At 44.3% G+C, this 18588-nt stretch overlaps 1 protein-coding gene across 1 annotated transcript in view; it reads left to right on the top strand.

Moving 5' to 3' along the window:
* PLA2G15 (phospholipase A2 group XV) overlaps positions 1-18588 on the top strand; it is a 196293-nt gene that overhangs the window by 139862 nt on the left and 37843 nt on the right. The window contains exon 4 of the mRNA XM_069217260.1: positions 8570-8668. Coding sequence (XP_069073361.1) covers positions 8570-8668 — 99 coding nt within the window. The remainder of the gene's footprint in view (positions 1-8569; positions 8669-18588) is intronic.

Below are 18588 nucleotides of genomic sequence, written 5' to 3'. Positions count from 1 at the left end.
TGTACAGTGAAATAGCATAGCATAGGGTGGGGTGGCACAGTCAGGTGGCGTAAATTTGAGTAGTGTACAGTGGAGTGGCATAGCAATAGAGTGGAGTGGCGTAGAGTAAAATAGCATGGAGTGGCGTAGAGATGCTTGAAGTCAAAGGGCGTAGGGTAGAATGGCGTAGAGTGGCGTACTGTAAAATACAAATAAGATTGTCGCCAAGTGCAGTCGAGTGGTGTAGAGTGGAGGGATGTGGAGTGGTGTACAGTGTCCTAGCATACATTGGAGTGGCGTGAAATGGCTTGGTATAGTGTAGAGTGGCGACGTAGAGTGAAAGTGGTTGAATGGGTGTACATGTAATGTGACATAAATATATATTATGAAGTGTAAATGGTCATTTTTGGGAGATGTAAGTAGTTTGCATAGTGTTAAAGTTATAAGTCCTTAATACTTAGTTATATAATGTGGTGCAGTATACCTTGGTAACTTCGTGGTATACAGATGACAGGGAAGTATTTGATTGACTAATGTCTGTCTTTACAAGACATAAAAGGCAGCCATGTAGTTTTCAACACACTTTCGCTGTGTTCTGTGTTAGGGCTCTAGATATAGGTAAGTAGATCTTTTTGTTCTGTACCTCTTACCATTTTATTAAAGTGGTAATAGGTTGTGAAATGTATTTAGACTTTTCTATATATTTTTTAAAACACTTGTGGAGCTCCAAGCTAGTTCCTAAAAATTACTGGGGTATTTATTTTATTTAAATACATTCGGTCCAAAAAAGTTTGGACCGTTTAGAATTACAAAAAGAAAAAGAACAATCTTACATAATCATATAAAATCCGTTGGAATCGCGATAGCTCATCATAATTCATAATAACAATCATTCAGAATACTGTGAAAATCTAGTAATCAACTAACATATAAAATATTTCAGTAAAATCCTTACAGCTAAGATTAAAATCAAACTTAAAATACGGCAAATTGCAAGTTTTGACATAAACGTCTCTGAGAGCTTGTGCGATCTCAATTTGCTCCTGCAAAGGGCCACGGAGTCTTAGTAAAATACAGGAAAAAAGTGTCACATACGAAGTAATAGTTTCAAAATAATGACAGGGTATATGGCACGTTTTAAAAATACGAAGAGAAACGAAGGAATATACATTTTCTTAATCTCCCTCTGTAAATAAACAAGGGCACGGCCTAAAGCTCTAAGGGCCTTTCACAGAAATATGCTTGCGACGGATACACCAAGCCTCCGATAAAAATTTGGTAACTGAGGAAGCTACCAGTGTAGATGTTTCATATTTGCATATTCTGATGGCATTCGCTCTGTCCAACAATAATAAGTTTTCACAGAGGGGGATAATCCACTTTCCTCTAGGACTCTTATAAAGAGGACAGAAGAACAGAATATGCTCAGTCGTTTCTTTATAATGAAGGCAAGATATACATCTGTCAGTTGAGGGGTCTCTGGATGACCAGTGGGCCGTATGAGTATTAATAGGCAGGGAACCATATCTGAGCTGTAGATAGAGGGCACGAGCATAAGGTGGCATAGGGAGGTTCATAAAAGTCTCGGGCCAGGGTTCGTGTTTGAATTGAAGGAATTCTGTTGTTAACCTGCCCCGCCCGTTTTGGCGCAGTAGATCTTCATTGGCTTTTTCCCAGTATCTTCTTTTGACAAGTTGTTTCGCATTACTGGGAATCAATTCCGGGTGTTCCCAGTAATGGGAGAGCTATTTTTAACCCAGGCAGATTTCATCTCCTGCAACCATTGAATTTTGATTGGGCCCTGAGGAGTGGCTATAAGTTCCCTCACCGCCACCCTGTATGGTTCAAGTTCGGCAGTTTTCCAGAGTCGGATCCAATAGGAAAGCGATCTCAGGGCCGCTATGGTTTTGATGCTGTTTAATCTTAAGTCGAGCCTGAGAGGAATGATTGGGGTACCTACCCCTAACCGAGAAACCTGTCTGAGGAAGTTGTTTTCTTTTGTTTGTAAAATATCCAATCTTCTATGTAATCCCCAGAGTTCCGCTCCATACAGGGCCGCCGCACGGATTTGGGCGTTATAGATCTCGGCAATTGTGATCAGAGGGGAACTTGGTGCCTTTCTGGACCTACGTACTAGGGCCCCACCTCTTTGGCTTAAGATAAGTGCCCCTTTATCAATGGCTGCCTCCCATTTTCCTGTGGTCGATAATCTAATTCCCAAATAGTGAAACTCTTCCACTTTCTCAAGCGGGACTGAATTAATTTCAATTCTGGCATGTGGTCGTTTTCTTGGAGTGCTGTATATCATAAGTTTCGTCTTTTTAACATTAACGTTGAGCCCAAAATCCTTACAGAAAACAGAAAATTGGTTAACCAAACTTTGGATCCCCATGGGTGATTTGGCTAGGAAGATTGTATCGTCCGCATACAATAAACAGGGGATTTTTACCCCAGCCAATTTGGGCGAGTCATTTGTGCAATTCTCCAGATAACAGATACAGTTGTTAATATAAAGCAAAAAAAGAGTAGGAGCCAGAACGCACCCCTGCCGGACACCTCTGTTGATAGCCACAGGATCTGTCAGCTCACCCTCCTTGCGACATCTAATTAAAGCATAGGTGTTGTCATGAAGTCGGGTGATAAGGTTCAAAAGACCTGAAGGGACCCCCATATTAGAGTGTCGACCATCGCATGTTCCTGGGGATCAGATCAAACGCAGCTCTCAGGGCTATGAAGACCACATACAGATTTCACCTCCCCCCCCCCCCCCCCCCCCCCAAGTCCACATTCTTCCATTTAATTGCCAGGAATCTCAAGACTTGATCAATAGTGCTCACAGCAGGTCTAAACCCTGCTTGTAGATTAGATAAGGCATTAGATTCCAAGATCCATTCGTCGAGGTGGCACAAAAGATATTTAGCATACATTTTTTGAAAATTATCCAGGAGACTGATCGGGCGATAGTTAGCTGGAATATTGGGGCTACCTTTTTTGAAGATGGGAACTATCTCAGCCCCTTTCCATGAGTAAGGGATAGGGGCTCCTGCTGCGATTGCATTGCAGATTCGATTTAGATAAGGAGCCCATATGTCGGGTCTTGTCTTGTAAAAGTCGCCCGGAATCTTGTCAGGACCTGGAGCCTTTCCCCAATTTAATGAATCTATAGCGGTGCTTGTTTCAGCTAAGGTGAATATGATCGGGTAGCATCTTGGATTATTGGGACGTCAAGAGGCCTGAAAGATGCCTCAGGTGGACCTGCGTATAATTGGCCAAAATGCTCGACCCAAGTTGTGGAGAGAATTGATGTGCCAGGTACAGAGGCGGAGTCTCCACAGTTTTCTGCTATTAATTTCCAAAACCTGGAGGAATCTTTTTTGATTTAGCAGATTCCAAAATAGCAGCCCATCTAGCCTCTTCCAAGTTTCTGCGTGCCTTGGTGCATACGATCTTATAATCTTTTCTGGTTGTTCTTATGGATTCAACTTGGCCAGTTTTTAGAGCTTTCAATAAAGTGAGCTGTGCTTCCCTACATGAATTGGTAAACCACTGTGCCCAGCACTTTTTCTTGGGGTTGCTGGTGATCTCTTTTGTAAAAAGATGTTTTAGGGAATCAAACAGTTTGCTGTGGGCTGCTAAAAGCCTATCACCCTCATCGTCTTCTTTATAATGGAGCATGCACTCCATATGGTTGGCTAGCAGATTGTATATTGAAGAGAGATGCTTGGGGGATGTGGTAACAGATTCCCATTTTAAATTGCATCTATTATTTGATAGAGCTAGCTGTTGGGCATAAGCCTTAGAGTGGGGTTTCTCAAGTAAAGGGAATAGGCCTCTAGTCGACAGAATCAGTGGGTCGTGGTCACTCTCTACATGCTCTTGTACTCTCATATCAGCCATATGGCCCCACAGTCGGATATCGAGGAGTATATAATCATTCTGGCTTCTAGACCCTCCTCGTTTGAAAGTGGGATGCAGATTTATGTCAGAGCAGGAGCGACCATTGCAGGCTTGAAGGCCATATTTTAATGTAATATCAGCCATTAAACGAGCTGTTTTGTTCAGTCTCGGCTTTTTATTAGAGACTAGCTGTGGAATCCCCCAGTAGGCATCCTCTTCTTGATATATCTCTTGAACCAGGGGGTTGGGCTCAAATGTGACATTGAAGTCCCCTCCAATCAGAATAAAATGTGATAAATTGTTTTTAAGTAAGCTATCCAGTAGAGATATAGCATCGTAATCTACGAGGCTGCCCTCACTCCTGTTGTAAATGTTGATTATTAGTAAGGATCTCTCCTCGGAGATTGTTAGCAAAAGGGCCTGTAAATCAGGGCAGCCCGTATCTATTGCAACAGCTTTACATCTGAGAGAACTACTTAACCATGTGAGTAGCCCTCCCGAAGGTCTCCCGGAGGGGGACCCTCGAGCTGGAACCCAATAGCTTCTAAAGCCTAATCTGTGTTTGGGACCCATCGCCCAAGTTTCTAGGAATAGACATAGTAGATGTTCATCAACAAATTGGCCCCATTCCGAATTTTGCAATTTGCTTTCCAGCCCTGCTATATTCCAGCTGAGAACTTTAGGGAGATCATTAGATTTGGTGTATCTAACTTCCTTAGGGAGGTGTTTCATGCTAAGGGCAGTACAGCCGGGGGTCATACTATTCCCCGCTGACATATGGTTGCCTATCTCTGTGTTGTCCTGTGTGGTGTGCACTTCGCAAAGTGGTGAACCCAATGAATTCAAATCTAGTGGGGTATCTAAGCAATAGAGGCCTGGATCCCTAGAAATGGTTGTAGAAAAAGGAGCCCCCTCCTTATTAGCTGAATGAAAAATGTTTTTAAAAAATCCCCGATTATCAGGGTCCATCAAAGACGATGAGATTGCTAAAATAGGAACATCGAGGACAGTATGATTAGTGTGCTCGGAGACAAGAATGTTGGGATCCTCTCCCCCTGGACCATCACATAGTCAATCTATCTCCGAAAGCGACAGCGATGGATGTCTGGGGCCAAGGTCAAGGCTAGACCGTATCTCAGTGTCAAATGAAACTTTACAAAACAATAGAGGTTGCCTGTTCATGGATAGCCGTGCAGGTGGATAAAACGCTTGTAGTCTACATAGAGAGACCATGCCTGCTGAAGGATATGGTCTATCTGCATTAAAACACAAGCTGCCGTACAAGAACAGGGGAGTTGAAATTGATGACAATACAATCCCCTGTACCGATCTTTTCTAGAGAACCCACCCACCCAACCCTTCTCACCATCAAAATTGAGGATGTCATAGAAAATGCAAACCCCGCGTTGGCCTGCAGCCAATGGATAACCTTATTTTTGAGCTCAGCAAAGGATTCCGAGGGTTTGGTTTTAAGTACACGCACATTAGAAATAACCAAAACAAATGGGCATGACTCCGGGGGAAGTTGCAGTGCTCTTATTCCAGATGGGCCGATGGTCTGGGTCCTCTGCAAGGAGCCAGAGGGAACATGGTCACAAGTGGAATTAGAGGTACCAATACTAGGCACTGAGTTTGGAGGAAAGGATATCCTGTCTAGAGGATGGACTGGAGCCATCAGCGGAGAAATACTCAGAGTATTTGGAGCTCTAGCAGAACTGATTTTATCTTGATTTATAGAGGGAAAGTGGCTCTTACTCATTGGGGCAGGTCGTCTTTTAACACTAACCTGCTCCTGAATAGGATAAGAATGGTACGAATGAGGTAAAGTATCTATAGTAGGGGGGAATACTGGCTTCTGTGACTTAATAAAAGCTTCTAATTTCTCCTCTATTATTTGAAGGCGGGTTGAAATTGGAAGTAGCAACTTGGAGATCTCTTCTCTTATGAGAACCCTAAGAGACCCATTTGACTGTTGGTTGATTGTGAGAAGCGGGGAGGATGGACCCATGACCTTGTTAGGGAGCTGGGTCAGATGAAGGGGGCTCAAAGTCCTGGTACGTTTATTTATAATGACAGGCTCCCTACGTTTCCTCTTGCCCTTGGGATTGGGAACAACGGTGATTGTGGGCTCTCTCTTGGAAGAGCTCCTGGTTGACGGAATCAGGGATGCAGGTGGAGTGGGGTCATGTGGCGTTTCACCCTGAGACTCCTGGAGGATGCCTACAGGGGAAAGGGAGAGGGTGGTCGGTATAGGTAGAGATCCTGTATGCGAGGTGGACGGTATGGGAAGGACGTCGTGGGCTACAATAATAGCTGGAGAAGATGGAACAGCTAAACGGCGCTGCACCAGCTCTATTTCTTTCTCTAGAGCCCCGACGGCCTTTTGTAAAAAAAAAAAAAACATCTAAGGTTTTATTTGATCCAAGCATCTCTTCGACCCCCCCCCCCCCCACCCCCCCACACACACACACGCCGTCGACCCATCTTTCTTGCCTTGGGGTGAAACCTGAACTATAGGGATGCAAATAAGCCTCTCTTGCTACTATTGGACACCCCGCACTGTGAGATAGTTTATACACTCCACAGCCCCTACCGCAGATGGCAAGAAAACAGAGGAGCCGCCAAGAGCAAGAAGAGGCGGTGCGAACGGGCACAGGACGGACTTATGCGCGATCCGCAACAGCGGGCGCACAAAAAAAAACTTGAGAGAGCTGTCCCTGCCCCAAACACCAGGGATCAATAAGCGAGGGGGGCCTGGTTCCTGCCTCGCGAAAGTCAGCAAAGTTCTGTAAGCGCAACCCGCGACACCGGGCGCGCAAAGAGTCGTGAAGGGGCTGTCCCTGCCCCAACACCAAGAACCAATGAGCGGGGGGGCGCCTGGCTCCAGCCCTTACCACGCAAAAGTCAGCAAGATCCCCTATCCACAGAACCGGCACAGCTGCAAATCAAAGTCCTCACTCCTCCGAAAGTAGGATATTAGGGGGGTGGCCGAGCCCAGCCTCTGTCAGGCGCTGACGGGCGCAGGACGGGCCCGCCCTTGGCCCGGGTTGCGCCCCGCATAGCGGGAGTGCAAGCACGTTTTTAAAGGGCTCCTGCCCCAACACAAGTCTCCTCCTCCTGCAGATAATTGCGCTTCCTGCGGAAGCGGGAGCGCGAGCAAGTTTTTAAAGGGCTCCTTCCCCAACACAAGTCACCGCCTCCTCCTCCTGCAGGTAATCGCGCTTCACGCGGGAGCGCGAGCAAGTCTTTAAAGGGCTCCTGCCCCAACACTAGTCAACGCCTCCTCCTCCTGCAGGTAATCGCGCTTTCCCTTACTTACTGGGGTAGTTTCAAGAAAAATAAAAAGATGTATAGAAAAAATGGAAAATACACTGCAGTACACCATATTAAAGAAGTATAGCGTGGTAAAGTGAATTTATAATTTCTGTACAAATTATTTATTAAGTAGCACTGTACTCTGCAATTTATTTTAAACAAAAGTCAAAAATTTAATATACACAGTAGTACAGTATATTTGTGAAATATTTTGAAGTATAGTGTATTTTTTATTTTTTTTCCCCACATACAGCAGTACTTTCTAGAAAGCACCGTGATACTTTGTAATTTAAAAAAAAAACATATAGAAACTTTTATAAATAATTTTCCCTAACCAAGTACCACCTTAATAAAGTGGTAATAGGTAGGGAAAAAATATGGAACCTAATACTTACCTATAGGTAAGGCGCTAATCCAGAACACAGCCAAAGCGTACTTAAAACAACATGGCTGCATTAGCTTTTGTGAAGGCAGATCATTAACCAATCACATAATGCCATGTCATCGGCACATACCTTGGTACTTTGCTGAAATAACACAAACGTTTGCAAAACTACAGTGGCCATAGATGGCACTAAGTAAAAAAAAATGCCTTCTAACCTAACAAAAAAACTTACCCAGTTTACTTGTACTACCAAAAAGGATCATCTGCACACTATAATCTATAAACCTGCCAACTTTCATGGAAATCCACTGGCCGATTGGCCACTACACATGCATACAAAATGTATGGATAATGGGCTGGTGAAAATATTCCTCTTAAGACAGCTCGTCCCCCTCCTTTTTTTTTTTTTTTTTTTAACCCCTTGACCAGTGACCCCGGAATTTTCCATCATCTACCAATGTAGAAAAAGCTATAGATCTGCAAGTTTTGTAGATATTAATTAAACTGGTGCAGCGTAATTAGCAGTAAAAAAAATCTGCTGAATTCCTATTTCTGGGAATCCTAACTATAACTATGGGGTGGCTGTAATACTCTGTAACTATATATATATATATATATATATATATATATATATATATATAATCATAAGGACATGACTTACCTGTCCTTATGCGACTGTGGCCAATGAACCTTTGAAGTTCATGTTTTTTGAGTCCCAGTAGGAAACCACAATTTAAACCATATTATCAGTAACCCTCTGAAGGCGCCAAAAAACTTACCTCTTCTGGGCTGTGAAACTGTGTTTTGGGCCTTAGGTATACAGAAATAGTTACTATTACCTTTACTTTAACTCCCATTGCTGTAACAACGATTTGATAACTAGGTATCTTTTCATGTTGTACAATTATTGTTACTGATGCTGGTGACTTTTTTTTGGTTTAGTTCCACATCTAAGCTGACAGGTTATGTTTTATATTTGCCCCATGTTTGCAGGCATTTACTTTTACAATTTGGTACAGAGTATGGTGCAATGGGGATATGCAAGGGATCAAGATATCAGAGGTGCCCCATACGACTGGCGTAAAGCTCCAAGTAAGTGTTAACTTTCTGCCGGATGAAATAGTATAGTTAAGCCAATGTGAGGTATTTGCCTGTTTTTGTTCTGCCGTTGTTAAACAACCAAACTGTGGCAGTGTTACAAACATTTTGTGCATTTTCTTTTCTTCAGTAGTTTTATTATAATTATCTATTTGGAATAATATCCAGACTGTGTACTACTTTTATGTTATGTAATACAAAGCTAATACGTGAGCGGCCCTATCTGAACTTTTAAGTAGCAAGAATACGAAAAATGACAGCAAGGCAATGGTACTTCTGCAAGTAGAAGGGTGATAAAATGCAAAAAATGTAGGACATTATTGTTCACAAACGTCTTTACTAACAAAGGTGTAAGCCACCACGTTTTAGTGGTCCCGCAGCAGCTCCTTATGATAAAGAAATGGAATATTCTGTAATAATCAAATGCAGCCATGCAACCATATTTCTTAGCCACCGTTCCTGCAATGAATTGTGAGAACAAGTGAACACAAAGGATTTCAGGAATGTAAAATTGTATCAAATGTGACAATCTCTGAGTGATGAGAGTTGCTTTTTATTCCGCAGGTTAAAGCATGTGGTAACTTGGAACTCTTTAAACTTCACAATGAAGAGCTAATTGAAAGCAACACTGAGCTTTGATAACAGAATAGGAGTGTCCAACAGCTGAGATTCAATAAGATTTGAATTACTATAGATAATTTCATATGGTTTCCCAATTTCATTGTCAACTTTGTATTTCAAGTCTTATTTAGCTGAATAAATACTCTAGATTTGGCTTAATGACTGCTGCTTGTAATGTTCATGGCAGGCCTTTTGATAATATAATAAGAGGTGCCAAAGTCAGTAGGTCTGGCAATGACCACCAGCCTTTTGGCTTTGACCATGCTGCTTTTGTTTCTTCATAGTTTTTGCACAATTGTACTGTTGACGAAGCTGCTGGACTCTTATCAAGCTAAGAAAAAAAATGACAAAGTCAAAACGTGTTTTTCGTCGTAAAAAGAACCCATTGCGGTAGTAGTCCCGGACATTTTAGGGAGCTACATTTGAGTGGATGTGCTCCTTGTGGAAGAGCAGAATGCCATCATTCACAATGAAATTAGCCAGTGAATGAAATGTGGGTGGTGCTACAACAGACCAGTGAGTGAAGGGGGCTTACTGAAAACCCCTCTGAGCAAGTATATCAGATGTATAATTTTAGTAAAAATGAAAAGGTCTCAACTACCTCCAGATATAGAGATTAGGGAGCCAGGTACAATATATGAAATTGATTACTTTCATTTTGGCTGTACTAGAGGTAAGGAATCTTACTAGAAAAGGAACATAGTTTCACTTAATTCCATTAGTAAAAATGCATTTGAAGATCATTATTGAAATAATAGATAAAAATACATTTTGCACAGAAACCATCTGAATCAGGCAGTGTAGTGAGAGTCCCATCTTTCATGCATTCAGTCACATACATTTGCTGGAGTCGACCATTAGTACCTGCACTAAAATATATTTCCCCTGGCTAGAAAACGTTTGGGGAGCAGAATAAATGAAAATTACTGACATTTTTACCAAAGGACAATTTTTTGTCTTAAAATGTGGAACACCAAGAAAACAGAACACCAAAGCAGCAAACCATAAAACAATCTAGACCGGTATTTAACAGTTCCCATGGCTAATCTGTGCCAGTGTAATTTCACCTTTTTTCATGGAACCAGAACATTACAATTAAGCAAATAGCATAACCTGACTGGGTAGGTAGAAATAGAACTGTTTACAGATGCCTTTATTTTAGTTACTAATGGACGAGGGGATGAGATGAGCTCTTAACAGCGAGGGAGCTTTAGAACGGTTGTTATTTAGGGTGGAGTGGATATGCTCTTCGTAATTTTCTAAATGTTAGAGTGAGTGAGGTTCTCAGCAGAGCATAAAGCTTCAGGAAAGGATTGCTTCATGGCCTGGGTTATTTTTGAGGCTCTAAATTGTAGTGAGTCCTTTCACCTCTACATGCATTATTGCCTGAGAGAGTCAGGACACCGCCCACACTGTCCAAACGCAGTGGATTGTTTTCATGTGGAAGGCCTTACGCTTATATGCTTTTTCTTTTAATATAGCTTATCTATCCATGCATGTTTTTGCTATGTTGCCAAACTCATGTGATCTCCTCAGCCAATTCTGGAGTTTTAGCCTATGGAATTTTGCATTCTGAAACTGTTAGCTTTGATTTTTACCACCAGACACAGGCTGTAAAATTACAGTTTGCAGAATGCTGTGTACAAACACGACTAGCTGCAGGTGTTACCCGTGACATGGGGCATCTTGTCCTTGCACGTGTACGCCTTTATCTGCCAGTTAGGTATACATGAACATTTTTAAAAATAGTATCTATCCACAGATAATGTCCTAACCTGCTAAAGAAATCACACACAGCATGTTCAGCTTTTCTTTCCAATTAAATTCTGTCTGGACAAATGTTGGAAATGTGTAGCTTATCAAGTCCTGATATGCTGTCTGCGTTTTCTCTCGCTCGTCTTACTTTTCCCCGTTATAAATACCAGTCCACCAGCGCCACAGCCGCCCCTGAACTGTGCCAGACAGTCAACCACTCCATCGAGATCACCACCTTTCCGGATGACTGGAAGCACGCGGAGATTAACCCTCTACTGAAGAAACCCTCCGCTGACCCAAGGGATATGGAAAAACTACAGACCAATCTGATTGCTTCCCTTCCCGGCCAAGGTAATCGATAAACTATCAACAATCAGCTCACAGAATTCCTCTAGACTAACCACATCCTTTTATCAAGTGGATCCCCATCGAAACCAGGACGGTCACACACGCACTCGTCAGCAGGACAACTAAACTACGGCAACGCACGCTATGCTGGCATCACAAAGAAACTTAAAGCAAGACTCCAGACAATACAGAACGTAGAAGCCAGACTCATCCTGGACATCCCCTTCCACAACCACATCTCCGCCCATCTGCTCCCCATCAGCAAACGTATCACCTTCAAACTCCTGACACACTCTTACAAGGCCCTGCACAACATCAGACCAGCCTATCTCAACCACCGCTTATGGTTCTACGCCCCTGCCAGACAGCTCTGCTCTGCTCCATTGGCCTTCGCTGCCATCCCTTTGAATCAGGGAGAACACAGCAGGAGGTAGGTCGTTCTCCTGCCTCACCGTGTAAACCTGGAACATGCTGCCACTCCTACTCAGGCAGTCACCCTCGCTGAATCAGTTCAAGAAGGACCTCAAGACCTGGCCCTTCGACTGATCATTGCTTCTCACCAGCGCCTTAAGACCCCACGGGTGAGAAGTTGTACTATACAAATATCTGATTGATTGATTGACTCTCAGAATGCAAAGAAAAAATACAATTTTGTGGATCTGCTTCTCACAGCTGACGTATAAGAACTAGAGACTCCTCTAACACTGTTCCGACCTGCTCAAGATTGGTGTGTGACCTTCCCATTATACATCATTTTAGGGCCCCCTACTCTGTGTTCCTAAGGACTCATCACTTTGTGCCCCCTGCTGCATATCACCCCAAGCTCCCTTAATGCACAGAGCCCTTTACCCCCTTACCTCTACATCACTCTGTGCCACATGCCTTAAAGATCAGCACCAGACCCATTTCTGCACAGAGCTTTAGTTTGTTGGGCTGAGTGCTCTAGTGGCATGTAGGTTTATTGGGCTGTACACTTCAGTTGCCTGTAGATATGCTGGTCAAGAATGCTTGAATCGTTGTTTGTGCGCATGGGTGCCTTTCTTTTTGTTGGTTGGTGTATGTCTGTTGGAATTATTAATGGAAGTGGGTGCTGTAGGTGGTTGGCTTATTTGCATACTTCTGTATACTCCCAATACACAAAAGCCAAACCTATTTCTTTATCAGTGCTTGTGGCAGGTTAGTTTGGAGCATGCTCTGTGTAAATGTAGCTTTGCAGCATGAAACCCTTTCTAGATGCTGTACATCTATTCTGCCATGTAGTTGTTGGGTCTGGAATAGTGTTTTGTCCTCCAGTTTTTTTTTGTTATGTGTGTGTGTATCTTTGACCACCATTTAGTGGCAAGTTCATCCCTTGTGTGATGTCGGATGGCGCATGGGAGCTCCTGTATTTAGATGGACGCCATCAGATTCTTTTTTTTTTTTTTTCAGCCGTTGGTTCTGGGAGCTCACTAGAAGAGCTCATCAGAAGGGCTCCAAAGAGAAGAAAAAAGGGAAGTACACTGAAAAGCACTCAAATCACTGGAGGCCACAAGGAACATCACAGACGGGGAGAGGACACTCCCCTCCCGATCAGGGTGGGAACCCTGTTGCTGAGGAACATTTTGCCGGAGAATGCAGAGGAGAGGGACAGATTTGAAGAACACCCCTTTTAAATTCTACTCAAACGGCAATCACAATGTCACGCATTGGTATCTGTAAAAGGTCTGTAACCGGTGTCTCCTGACTGATCACAACACCGAATACTGCAAAGCCTGCACCCAATTTGTACCGAAGACTCTCAAGGCCGGTTTGAAGCAGCGACTTACACACCTCACCATAGCTGGAACCCATAGACCACAAGAATCCTTGAAGGGCATAGGTCTCACAAGTGACAGCTAGTAACATTTTAAAGAAGCTGAGCTGGCACAGGGAGGCAAGATTGGAGCCGTAGGGAGCATTGTTGATGTTGAAAGAGCAGAAGCCATGAAGAAAGCAGCAAGGGATGCCAACAAGACCAAGCTGAAGGTAACCAGACCCAAAAACCCCAAAGGCCATCTTGGCGTCAACGCTGAAAGACTCGATGACCGAAGATCCAAGAAAGAGATGCACAGGCTGAAATGGCAGGCTCCTGCAACATAAAGAAAGTTTGACTTCCTCAAGACGTTCTGTATTCCCACAAACGCCCTCAGAGCCAAGGGCCTTGGAAGAAGCTTTGATGGACTTTGAAGCACCATTGACACCAGAGCCACACGAGGAAGAGCCAGGAGTACCTCTTCGGCTGCAAGGAGGAAGACCTCAGCAGGAAGGAGAAGCAGCACCAGTTTGATGACAAGTGGCAGGATCTCAACACCAAATCCCCCCCAAAAAGGGAGTCAACAGCTCCCCATCGAGGACTTTGCCCCAGACAACCTGTCCATGTACAGTAGGTTGATCAAAAGGGTGGCAGGCACATATGGGGTCCAGCTGGAGGAAGAGAGGGGGGAATCCTGCATCCTCCTCAAAACCCTGATGTAGTCACAGAAGGAAAACCTATACCTGCCCATGCTCCCCAGCATTCAAGACCAGGGCAAGGAAGCCTTCAAGGAACCTGCCTCTAGGGCAGTTACTCCTCGGGTGGAAAAAATATAAGCATTCCACTAATTTTTTTTTCGAAAATCTGATTATTAGTATTTTCAGCATATTATAACATTTAGACGTACATCAAGAGCAGGATAACAAATTTGTACAATTATTAGTTGACTAAATGAGCACAACTGTCAAAGGTAGACATTGGAACGATTAACAGCGAAGACTTAAAGCAGATGATTCGACCACACATTGTGGAACTCGCATAAAACAGGATTAATTAATGTACGAGCACTAACAGAGAAGACCATACACTGGAATCATGAGTCTCATAGATAATTTGAAAAGCTGCAGGTACCACAGTGTCACTTTAAACCACTCCGGAAGATCATTGTATGTGTACAACTGTATGCATTCAAGTGTGTATCTTCAGATAAATCACAATTGACAATAAAAACATAAACAAACTTTGGAGGACTGTCTCTACGAGCAGCAGGCTGGGGCTGAAGAGCATCCCCAAGGGCACAGGGACCCCCCTGTTCTATCCGTTCGCATCAGCAGAGGGTGGAAACGTGCACACACCACAGACCCCTGCCTCCTTTATAAACCACACCCACAGCCCAAAAGCCGAGGTCATGTCTGCTGCTCAATCTCCGGCACCCAACTCCTCTCGCTCCCGCACCAGGATTAGATACGTGCTCACTGCGGCAGTCAGACCACCTCCTCCACATCCGAGCCCTGCCCCAGACCTCGCAAGCAAGCCAATATCTCCTCCCAGCTAACTGATAACGGATACTTGCGCAGCCCCAGTGCATCCCTTGCCAACGCCACTCCCTCCGCGCCAGCCCATACCTCAAACGAATATTTACAGGCTCGCTCAGCTGGTGGGTCAGACGACTTCCACCGACGGGTTATCAATCTCTTGGCCGTTATCAGGCCTAGGTCCAGAAATCGTGCTGCAGCTTTATTCCGTGTGTCCCTGGGAAAGAGGCCCAGTATACAGGTCTCCCAGGTGAACGGAACCGGTTGTGACGCGTTCTCCGATAGGCAACCTATCACTGCCCCCCAAAAGCGGCACAAGGATGGACAGGACATAAGCATTCCACTCAAGACCCACAGTACACCAAGGAGAGGTTATCAGCATTACTCCCTTATACTGGACTCAACCAGAATAAGGAATAATTCCCCCACGTCAGCCAGGCCATCACCAGAGAAGGAAAGCAAAAGAATAGGTCAAGTTGGTAGGTAGATGGGAAAGGAGGCTGTGACGCAATGGAGAATTGCAAATTCCACAGGAACGGCCACCAACAATGGGAGGAAATGGAGGGACGTATGCAGCACCTTCCATAGGAGTTCAAAAAGAGATTAAAGGTAGCCATCCAGGAGGGCAAGAACATTGCCAACTTCTTCCTCACATCAGCTCTGGGCGCAGTGGATTACTGCTATTAAAATGATCACCTATATCTCTTGATTTGCTTTGTTTTTCATAGGTACTTCCAAATGAGAAGTCACATCTTAGTCAGGTGAGCGCAATAGGCCTCATGTTTGTGCATGGATTACATGCATTGACAGGTAGGGACAGTCTTACAGCCCTGACAAAGGCCCCAAGACCCGGCGAGGGCCAAAACTTGTTGGCATAATATACGGTTTTCTGGGACACTAATTCCCTTAAGAAACTTTTGTTTGTATTCATATCCTTGGTACCCTACAATAAAAGACATTTCTTTGGATATGCCAGGAGGTGTTTTTAATAGTTAGTCTGAATCCCTGCTTCTATTCAGTAAGACACTTGATCTAAGAACTTCCAACCTTGGTTGAGTCCGCCCTGGTGGTATCATCCTTCCAGGGTGTGGATAGACGCCGATGATGAGGCATGCCAGTATTAGTATCCTTTTGAAGACTTGAGGGTGACTTTAATGGTGATTTCCTACTTCTGCCCTCGCTCCTTTTTCTAAGCCTAATTGCCACTTTGTGTGTATCAGATGTGCACTGGCAGCACACTCAGGAGGCATGCTTGGCTGATGGTCTCTGGCTTCAGGGTCTGTGATAAAAATGCTGATCAAAGAGGACAGTCTGTTCAAGACCAATGTAGACGAAGCACTTCAGCAAATTAAGAAGGGTAATGAAATAGCCAATACCATGGGGGCCTTACAGTCCAGAGGGTCCTACAGGAGGGGAGCAACCTCCAAATGAAGGCAAGCAGGCAGAGCTGGTTTCTCCTCAATCCAGCAACACCACCATCACCAGCAGAGTGTCAGCCAGAAATCTGCACACGAGTCTGCTGTACAGCAGTGGCAACTCTCGGTGAGCCAACCCTTTTGCAGAAAGCCCAGACCACCAACTCCATCACATATCACCAGTGGTTTTGGTTGGGGGGGGGGGGAGGGATGGGAGGCGGGGACTTGGGGGGGGGGGGGGGGTCCAAAATAGGAGGATTTCTTCAGGAATGGAGGTCACCTCAGACAATTTAATCTTAAACCTAATAAGACACAGTTAATGCATAGAACTCACTAGGCCACTGCCTCATGTTTTCCCAAAAACAAGAACGTTAAGTGAACAGGAACTCGCACACTTGTGAGAAGAAGTCAAGGAACTCATCAAAAAGCAAGCCACAGAGAAGGTCCCTCTAAGGGAAATGGGCAACAGCGTCAACTCACCGTACTTTCTAGTACCAAAACAAGACTTGACAGTGAGACCTATCCTAGATCTCAGGTACCTAAACAAGTTCATACGAGCGCAACATTTCCAAATGACAATGTTGCATGAAGTGATCCTGCTTCTAATGAAGGGAGGCTGCATGGCCACACAAGACCTAAAGGACGCCTACCTACACATAACCAATGAACCACAGGCAGAAGAAGTACCTTGGATTCATCGTAGACAGAACACACTACCACTAAAGGGTGCAACCCTTTATGATAAATTCAGCACCAAAGTGTTAAAACATGCCTGGCAGCGGTAGCAGTGCACCTGAGAAGGCACGGTATACATGACCGCCCAAACCTGGACATCTAGTTGGTAAAGGCAAACTCTAAACAGAAATGTTAGTCTTGCAAACAGCCATCAGCATGCTTTAAAACCTCCGATTTAACATAAACCACAAAAAGAATCACCACTCCTAAAGGAGAGCATAAGCATACCCCAGTCCCCAGTAGTGTGTCTGCAAAAGCAGAGCAAACTCCCTTCTACCAGAACAGGTTGTCTGTGACATTGAGGACTGTCATGAGGCTGATGGGAAATGTTGGCATCATGCATTCCCCCTCATACCACGCGAGATTGCACAAGCAACCATAGAAGAATGGATCTGCAGCTGAGGACACAAGCCACATGGAGCTCGAAGGATCTAGTGGTTGTCCCATGAAGGGTTCAGAAAGAGATAGAATGGTGGCACCAGCTAACATGAGTGTAGGGAGACCTTTCAATCTACCAGCTCCCCCAGTGACTATAACAACTGATGCATCCCACGAAAGTGTGGAGCACACATGAGAACTATGAATGTCAGCGGTCCCTGGAGCCATACGGAAGCTGTGAAACACAATCTAACTACAGCTAAATATGTTTTTTCTAGCATTGACAGTGTTTCAAACACAAGTGAAAGGTCAGACCGTGCTTATACAGAGGGACAACACAACAACTATGTTCTGTCTCAACAAGTGAGGGGAAGCAAAGTAATTCCTACTGTCACAACTAGCACAGCAGATATGGCAATCCAATGGAGCACGACCTTTGTAGAAATACACCTTCCCGTGAAGCAAAACACTCAAGTGGACAGGTTAAGCAGGCAAGAGAATGCCACCCATGAATCTGAGATAAAGCAGGAAGCACTGGACAGCATGTACAGACAATGGGGAACACCAAACATAGACCAGTTCTCAACTCCAGAAAATGCAAAATGCTTAAGCTTTGTGTCCAGGTTTCCACACTGCAAGGCTGAAGTGGAATGCCTGGTCATTAAACTGGTCAGAGAAATTTGCCTATGTCTTTCCATCAATTATTTATTTATTTTCCCCTGAACCCAAGGGTTCTGGAGAAGGCCAAACATCTTGGGACATCAGTCATACTAATTGTCCCACAATGGGTCAGACAGACATGGTATTCGGATCTGCTAGAGATGTCCAGAGGATTTTGGGCACCTTCAACAGCCCCCTAGGACAATGGAAATCCTGAATGAGGCAGGAAAAACAAGCACTAGAAAGTGCTACTCAGTCAAGTGGATCAGACACATCCACTGGTGCAGAGACCAAAAAATACTAGAGGCAAGGACAGAACACGGTACAGTGCTAACATACCTAATCCACCTACTAGACAGCAGCCTGACCTACGCATTACTAAATGTCCACCTGGCCTCCAAAGTCACTTACACCAGAGGAACAACAAGAAGCAGCTTCTTCATATTACCTGTAATGACAAGATTTCTGTAAGTATCAAAGAGTGGCGCAACCAAGGGCAACACAAGTGCCCATGTGGAAGCTGAACACAGTACTCAGACAACTAATGGATGAACCATTTCAAGCAATGAACAGGACAGAGTTAAAATTTTTAACCCTAAAGACAGTGTTCCTTATAGCCATCACATCACTTTGCTGGGGTCAGTGAGCTGCAAGCACTCCCAATCCAAGAACCATACCTTTAAATATGCAAGGAGA

This window comes from Pleurodeles waltl, chromosome 12 (assembly GCF_031143425.1).
Source record: "Pleurodeles waltl isolate 20211129_DDA chromosome 12, aPleWal1.hap1.20221129, whole genome shotgun sequence".
NCBI classification, from domain to species: domain Eukaryota; kingdom Metazoa; phylum Chordata; class Amphibia; order Caudata; family Salamandridae; genus Pleurodeles; species Pleurodeles waltl.
Note: the sequence above shows the minus strand (reverse complement) of the source record. Positions and strands in the feature narration are given on the sequence as shown.